Here is a 9164-nt window from a genome sequence, read left to right on the forward strand (position 1 = left end):
CATATTTATTTGTTTATATATTTTCTTTCATTAATATGAGTTAATATGTGTCACATATCAGAATCTTGATCACAATCATTAAAAAAAAAAAATACTAACAAGGTTTTTACAATCATAAAAAATAGCATTATAAAAAAAAATGATGGTCTATGTGTGAATCCTCATTGATAAAAGGAGGAAAGTGATAATGCCAATGCTAAGAGGGATGGGATCTGCTACTCCGAATAAAGAGAATGCTCCTTTAAGAAGCAGTAAAAAAACAGTTACAAACGAAGCTTAAGAGGCCTTGAATTTGCAACTATATATGATGTATGTGAGTTTTTGATTAAATCAATCTCGCACTATTAGTGAATAAAATATGATTACAATAATACCAAATCATATTTATTTGTTTATATATTTTCTTTCATTAATATGAGTTAATATGTGTCACATATCAGAATCTTGATCACAATCATTAAAAAAAAATACTAACAAGGTTTTTACAATCATAAAAAATAGCATTATAAAAAAAAATGATGGTCTATGTGTGAATCCTCATTGATAAAAGGAGGAAAGTGATAATGCCAATGCTAAGAGGGATGGGATCTGCTACTCCGAATAAAGAGAAATTATTCCGTGCGGATATAAGATGATTCAGAGATCAATCAAAACACCCCATATCACTATATTGAATAAAAAAATGATGGGGCGCATTATAATTAGTCTCCAAATTGCCAAATAATTTTTCCCCAATAATGCCAAGGCTGTTATGTTATTTTCAGTTCTAAGATGACAAACACAAAGAAAACTTGTGGGCCCACCAAAAAGAGGAACGTGACAGATTTAATTTAGGCGTTGCAGAAGTCACGTGTGGATTTAAATATTTGTCTTTTCTTTTGGACATTTAGGTCATTTAAGACAAATTCACATACACAACGCATACACAAAGACTCGAACCCAAAACCTCTTAGCTAGAAGCATAAGTTCTAAACTAACAGACCAATATGAGCTGTGTATCCCTACCTGCAATTGCCCGTATATGACAGCTCTTCTATTCCCCATCTCTCTTTTCTCTGGTGCATATCTACATCTGTATATATTAGTAGTTGGGATGCCAAATCGGGTCAACTTTGAGTTCTATCTGAATTTAGTCAACTTGAATCTGACCTGCTGGTAACCTGAATGAGTTGCATTTGACCCATTAACCCGTTTTGATTAATTTCCTTTTATAACTTATTAATTATAAAATTTATAATATTTGATATAAAATAACAAGATTATATTCATATATTGAAAAAATTAAGAAAAAAATGTTAAACATGTCATTTTCGGATAAAAATGAGTTTTGTGGGTCAACCTGAATCCAAATTTTTTTGGTCGAGTTAATGACAGCTATGGTTGCTCATGGTGATAGCAGATGTCGATTGTGAAATAAAATAATAGGGTTCTTCAATTTATTTTAGCTTTGAGCCGTTTGCCCATGTAGAAAATGGAGTTTTAGGCTTCATTTGTTTTTTTGGTGCTTTTGTAAAAGACAGTTTTAAAAAACATTAGTTTAGAGAATGGAGTTTTATAACGGAGAAGCATATATTAAAAGCTTTCTCAAAACTACAGAAAAATGAAAAAAAGGAGTTATGGGGAACGTGATTTGACGAACAAAAAAAAAAAAAAAAACTCATTTCCCAAACGGAAAAGGCAAAAAAACGCTCAAACAAACAAAGCCTTATTTAGTCCTTTTGAAAAAAATTGTTTTTTTTTTAATAATTTTTAGTCCGAATAAAAAAAAACACTATATTGAATGACTCATATTGATTCTTTTGATCCTAAATTATTTACCGAGCATTTGAGTATATTAATGACCACTAAATTAGATGATTTTAGGCTCATTGAATTCATCTTGTTGAGTCACTACTGAAGTATCTATATATGCTTCAAGTGCTTGAGTTGGACTCAGCTATCTTAGTGTCGATGGATTCGATGGATTCCTCTTTTCATGATGTTGAGCTTGATCTCAAAAAATTGTGTTGAACATGGGAGTAGAAATTATGACAAGCAAAACCTAACGCAGCTTTAATATTTTTTCCCAATATTTTTACATGATAATGAACTGAAATGTTCATGAAATGCACAGTAAAATTGGTGAATTATGCACACAAATAATTTCTAGATTTTTGATAAGCCATTATCCAAGTTTTTGTTTACATGTGGAGAAATTATTTTGTACGGACACCGAATGGTCTGGAGAACAATCGGAACGCGCCACGTGACTCAGTACCGAGCACTGATACCGAGCAAAAAAGTGACGTGGTGCATTCTAGTTGATTTATGGACGCCGTCCGGATCCTCATAGAATAATTTGTGTGTGTGTGTGAGAGGGGTTATTATTCTGTGCGGAGTTCGGAGGGAGTCCAGAGACCAATAAAAATGTCCCACGTCACTCCATTGCTAGGTACCCAGTTCGGTACCCGCACTCGGTACCCCTCGGTACCGGCACTCAGTACCCTGGCCTCGATACTGCTGGGTACCCAGCGCTTAACTGAATGGTTCTCTCATTGGTTGTGTCCGTTATCCGCACATAATAATAGCTTGTGAGAGAGAGAGAGAGTTCAAATCTCTCTCCTCTATCTCTTCTTCATTGCTCTCTGCAGCTTTGTACTTGAGCTTTCTGACAGGAGATATCGACTTGTTTGACTCACGTGAATGCTGTGCCGTTTCATCTTTATGAGAGTTCAAATCTCTTCAAAAGCTAATTGGATTTCCATCGTTTGGGATTTTGTTTAGCTTACTTTAGTTAGATTCTCTGAATTTGTATATATTTTTTTACAAAGGGAAAGCAATTTTAGAACTAGAAGAAGCGAAGGAGAGAAGATATATTTTGATGAAAGAGATTAATTACTTGTTCTCTTATTTCTTATTTTGATTGATACAAATTTAATGATATCATCACTAACTAAACACATTTTAATTCAATAATTATAATTAACTCTCTAGAAAATTCTTTAATATTAGAAAAGTCATTAAATGTGAATGCATATTTTTCTAATAATTATTCTAACTATAATAAGTTTCTAACATCCTCTCCTCAAAAGATTATTTTAGAATATGAGATCCATTTAGATAATTAAAGCCAAAATAATAATATGCCAAATATAATATCATAGCAAAATCGTCCATCACCAGCTAGTTTTTCCGGCGAAATATTTTCTGACAGCTTCCTGCCGGATTTCTGAAAGATTCCGATCAAATATTTCCGACAATTTTTTCGATGGATTCTCTGGCGGATTTGATTTCTGGTGGATTTTCCAGCCGAGATTCAAATAAGTATTTCCGGTGGCTTTTCTGGCGAATTTTAATAATTTTTGAAAAAAAAATCATAATTTCAAAATAAGAATTGAAACTATTTGAAATAAACTAATTTAATTTAATTACTCTCCGGCCTCGCCACCCGCCACACCATCGTCGTCTCCATTCCCACCACCTTCTACTGTGTTGGGAGAGAGATCAATGCCTCTGAATATATATAAGCGTTTGGTAAAAAGAAAATTTTGAATTGGATTTGGTTTGTCAGCCACAAAGGCTGTCGACAGAAAAGATTTGGTTTTGCGTCTGCACATTTTTCTTTAAGAAAATGAATTAAAATATGAAAGAAAAGCTTATTGTAGTTTGAAAACTGACAGCTTAATTGATCTCTATCATATATGTTGAAATATTTTAAAAAGTGACAGCTTGTTCTCTAATTTATTAACTATAAAATTTAAGATATTTGATTAAAAATAAGAAAATATTCTCACAAAAAAAAAAAAGAACAGAAAAATATATTAAATTGATCAATTTTGGATTAAAAACAGGTTTGGGGGCCAACTAGAACTGATCGGTTTGATAAATAGGTCGAAAAATCAAAGACGAACTCAACCGGTATAATAAATGAGTCAAAAAGTCCAACCTGAACTTGACTCGTTTATTAAATGGGTCAACCTGAACTTGAATTTTTGGTTCAGGTTGACAGATCAGGTCATTTATTGACACACCTAAATTTAACAATCTCTGACATGGCTTCCTACTCTACGATGAATGCCTTATACAAGACTTTGAGGTCAAGTGGCTTGAGAGAGTCGTCGGGATCTAGCATCTTGGTAGAGTTTGGGAAGGCAAGTCTCAGAGGAACGGGAGGTGAGTACTCTTAGGGTGTGAGGATCGGAGCAAATACTTTTGGGACAAAGTAACTATGAGCTTGGAAATGTTTAAGATATTTGATTAAAAATAAGAAAATATACCCGCAACTAAAAAAACTAAGAAAAAAATATCAAATCGAATCAAATCAATTTTTAGTCAACTCAAATTTAAGAGAAATTATAATTTTTTTAATATCTATGATTGCATTTCCCATATTTTTCATACTTTTAACCTTCAAATAGATAATTGTAAGTTTTAATTATAGAGTCAACAGTTCAAATTATGAGTATTTTGATTTGAACTAAAATTTTTTATATAATTTACCAAAAATTAAGTGGTGAGCCTATTTCTTCAATTTCAGATATTAAGTACATATCATATAAAATCAATTATATATATTATTATGTTTTTCATTAATGAAAATGAGGAGAGGAATGTTAGGATGCCAATGCTAATTAAGAAGGATGGGATATGCTCCTCCAAATATAGCTTAGTTTGTCTCATTATTTTCAATTCTTACATATGAATGTTGCATTAATCATTTGTGGAGTGCATTATTGATCAATCTTATCCTTTCTTGCAATTGAGATGTTGATAGCTCTCCTCTTCCTCCTCTTTCCTCATCAATTTTGACTCATTATTCACATCTAACATAAATGACTAAGGTGTGAAAAAGTTGCATCAAATGAAAATTTGATCTTATTTGAATGAAAAAATTATTATGGTTAGCTTATCCTTCATTTTCTTATGTTAAAAATATGTTTGTATGTCCCCTTATTTTGAATCATCACATGTATTGTATGGCTACTTTTTATTTGACTAAGGAGAAGACAAATTTTAGTTTTCCATTGAGAAAATGGCCAAATATTATGAAGAAGCATATTAATGAACCTAATAAAAACATCTATGTTGAAGAGACATTTACCAAAGTTTAGACTAATAATGGATTCAAATGATGAGTTGAGAATAAAAATGAATTCATATAAATGTGTGTGGATATTCTTATATAAACTATATGATAATGAATCATCAATCATTGGATTTATTATAAAATTAATATTGCATATAAAGAATAGATATTACATTAATTTTAAAATAAATTTAATAATTTTCAAACTCATTCAAATACATAAAAAAATATTTTTCTTCTCTGATGCTATAGAAATTCATAATTTACAAAATTCTATAGGATTAGAGAAGAAATAAAAAGTTTGTCAAAGTATATCAAAATGACCAAACCCAATAACTAATAGTAGGGGTGTCAATATATGACCCAACGTAAGCTTAACCCAAAAAATTCAAGTTTGAGTTTACCTGTTTAATAAACGGATTGAGTTCGGTTTGGGTTTTTCAACCCATTTATTAAATGGGTTGTTAGGTTTAAGTTGGCAATTGAACCCACCTTAGACCAAAAAATGACATATTTAATAGCATTTTCCTTAATTTTTTTTATTTGTGGATATATTCTTCTGATTTTTATTCAAAATCCAAAACATTATTGTTAAAAAATTAATAAAAAATTATCAAAACAAATCAACGAGTAAAATTAGAGCATTTAAGTTGCTAGTGAGTCTGATTCAAGTTGATTTTTTTTACTCGTTCCTTAGAAGGGTCGTGCTTGGATTGATTAGATTCTAGCCCGAAACAGTTAACCCACTTTGACACCCTTGCCTGAGAGGAGGAGTCGGTCAATCACAATTGAATAGACTCAAGCTAGATGAATTTGGAGGCTAGAGCATAGAAGAATGTTTTATTTGATATTTATGATCATTCTAGATGACAGGCTGTAAATCAAATGATAAGTTATGATTCCATGCAACTTTTTCACAGCTTTATTTTCTACATAATTTTCAAATAATTTTATTTTGTATGATAGTATAGATACCAACAATGATATTTTTAATATCTATTAAAGAAAAATAATTAATTGAGAATATTTTTTAAAGAGTGCAACACTTAATAATATTATATAAAAAAAACAATAATATATTTTACAATATAGAAGAAGAAATCATATTGCAAAAGGTAGGGATGGCGCATGGCCACCCCTCTCCCCTATCACCACCGGCAGCCCTCCGGCCATATGCGCGGTCAACAGAGGCACCATCACCGGCGCCTCCTTGCCCACCCACTTCAACTCGAACCGCCGCAAGAATGTTGCCGCCATGAACTTCATTTGAATCATCGCCATCTCCTTCCCCAAACACACCCTCGGCCCCGCTTGAAACACTGGAAACTTATATGGCGACATCCTCACAACCCCGCCACCACCGGCCGCCACCCATCTCTCCGGCCGAAACTCCTTCCAATCCTTCCCCCATATTTCCTCCGATCTCCCCATTCCATAAGGAAAGTACATTATTCTATCTCCTTTGCTTATCGTCGTACCATCTGGAAGAACGTCGTCCCCTTCTGCATGCTTTGAGTCCCATGCCACCGGCGGATACAGCCTCATACTCTCCATCAAGCTCGCCTCCAAATAGCTCAGCTTTTTCAAACTCTCATAGCTCATATCTTCCTCACTCCTAAACAACTTGTTGATCTCATTGATTATTTTCTCTTCTACATCTGGATGTGTTGAAACTAGCCAGAAGAACCATGTCAGCGCCGACGAGGTCGTGTCCCTCCCCGCCATGAGAAAGCTTATGACCATATCTCTTATCTCCTCATCTTCTCCATGAATTCCCTTTTCAAGAAGACGTGAGAGAAAACTATTCGGCGGATTATTCATTTCTTTGGTTTTCAGGATAATGTTCGTCACTAAGCGATGAATGAGATCGACAGCCTCGCGGAGGCGCATCTCTGAACCAAATCCAAGAGCTCGTTTGGCCTTCCACAAGAAAGCTAATGGTGCCGACCCCCTCTGCGCGCTTATTTCAGATGCGACATCCAACGCCTCTGCCAATTGTAAATGAGCGGTGGATGGGCCGAGGAACACTCGGCATATGACGTGGAAGGTTAGCCCACGGAGGATGTTTTGTAAGTCGACAACTGTTCTTCCATCGGCTACAAGGTTTGGGAGGAAGTGAGTGGATATCTCTGGGCGGAGGATGTGGTTGATGAGGTCGCGGAGAGAGCGGAGGGTGAAGGCATGACTGGCAACTTTACGTTGGGAGAGCCAGAGATGGCCGTCAGAGTTGAAGATGCCGCGACCGAGAAGATCGCCAAGGATGTCGGTGAAAGGCTTGCCTTTGGGGTAGTTGTGGAAGTTGGTGCTGAGGATGTGCTCGACATTGCAGGGATTGGCGGTGACGATGGTGCGGCGGGCACCTAGGCGGGAGAGGGTGATGGTGCTCGACGGAGAGTTGGCAAGGAGGTTGGTGTACCAATGTAGAAGGCGGTGGCGGTTGCGGTAGAAAGGGATGAGACAGCCTATGAGAGGGTAGGACTTGGGGCCGTATGAGGAGGGTGTTTTATTAGCAGCTGGAAATAGAAGCTTGATCAGAAGGACAAGTAAGAGCACGGAAGTCAGAACAATAAGGAAGGCAATCACGTCCACCATTGCCGGAGAACTTAGGGATGAGAAATGCAGATACAGAAAGAAGGGAAAAGAGGGAGAGAGAGAGAATGCGTCTGCTCTTTTACTGTGTTGGGGAGAGATCAATGGCTCAGCTTGTTTATATATAGGCGCGCGTTTGGTAAAAAAGAGATTTTTAATTGGATTTGGTTTGTAAGGATGTGATTTGTCGGCAGAAAGATTTCAGAAGTTGATGACTTTGTTAGATTTTCGGTTTATGTCTGCACATTATTCTTCAAAAAATTCAAATTTGGAAACCAAAAAAGAAGCTGCTTGAGGATGTAAAAGAGCCGCGAATGAATGCGGAAAAGTTCGTGAATTAAGTTTTGCGAGAATGCAACGTCAAATAATTAGTTTTAGGCACGTGATTTTTGTACGCAGTCACAGCCTTTTTAATATAACGAGAAACATGTGCTCCTAATGGATATATAGAAAGTTTTAGCCGAAACTGATGAATCCTTGCTAGTTGCTAACCTATATCCAGCTCAAATTTTAGTGAATCTTTATACGTTCACAAGCGTTTTTTTAATATTTTTAAATGAAAATTCACTTCCAATTGAGGATACTTAATTTAACATGATTATTGTTGCGGTAACTTTGTATGAAGATCCAGCACGTATACAGAAAAAAGAGGAAGATGCAGCTATCATAAGACTTGTTATATTCTTTACTTGAAAAACTTTGAAAAGGGAAAAAATTATGAGGCCTTGCCCACTTAAAATAATTCCACTAGTATTTGTCATTGATTACAAATGATATGCTTACTTGTGAGAAGGTTTTGGCTCAATGTAGCAAATATATAGTATATAGAGCACATTACGAGGTTGGAGTTTTATGAATCCAAAGACATGAGCTATTCTCAAGAGAACGTTGACATGGAGGGGGACTAAGGCTGGAGGGACTGTAGTTAGGCGATGTGATTGAAGGATAGTACGGTAGGTGACGGCGATCTGATCAGGAATATAGTCAGGGGTGACAAAGGTTGAAGGGACCGTGGTCGTAGGGATGGTGGCCTGAGGAGCTTAGTAAGGGGTAACAAAGGTCGAAGGGACAGTAGTTGGTGCACAACGGAGGTCGAAAGGACTATAGTCAGGTGATTGAGTTCGGAAGGAGAGGAAATTTGGATGACTTTTGTTGCGGAATTTCCGCCACCAATTTACGATAAAATTTCCGCCAAATATTTGTAAATATTTCTGGTGAAAATTTGTTGTGAGTATTTATTTTAAATTAATTAATAAATTTAATATTGTTGCATCCTGGAGTATTCTCGACGGTAGAGAAATATATAGTTTAATGTCTTAGCATTGTACGAAGATCCAGTACACAATCAGATAAGTGAGAGGGTGTAGCATTCATAAGAGACACCAGAGTTTTTACGTGGAAAACCCCTGAAAATGGGGAGAAACCACGGGGCTAGGCCCAATTTGAATGAATCCACTAGTATTTGTAATCGATTACAAATGAGCCCTTCTTAGGGAGAAGGCCTTGGCTT

At 35.5% G+C, this 9164-nt stretch overlaps 1 protein-coding gene across 1 annotated transcript; it reads right to left on the minus strand.

Moving 5' to 3' along the window:
* Positions 1-6154: 6154 nt before the first annotated feature.
* LOC110093521 (cytochrome P450 94B3-like) lies at positions 6155-7718 on the minus strand. The gene has a single exon (XM_020818427.2). It carries the CDS (start codon positions 7655-7657, stop codon positions 6167-6169), a length of 1491 nt encoding a protein of 496 aa, XP_020674086.1. The 5' UTR covers positions 7658-7718; the 3' UTR covers positions 6155-6166.
* Between the last annotated feature and the right edge of the window lie 1446 nt (positions 7719-9164).

This window comes from Dendrobium catenatum, unplaced genomic scaffold, assembly GCF_001605985.2.
Source record: "Dendrobium catenatum unplaced genomic scaffold, ASM160598v2 fragScaff_scaffold_450, whole genome shotgun sequence".
Taxonomy (NCBI): domain Eukaryota; kingdom Viridiplantae; phylum Streptophyta; class Magnoliopsida; order Asparagales; family Orchidaceae; genus Dendrobium; species Dendrobium catenatum.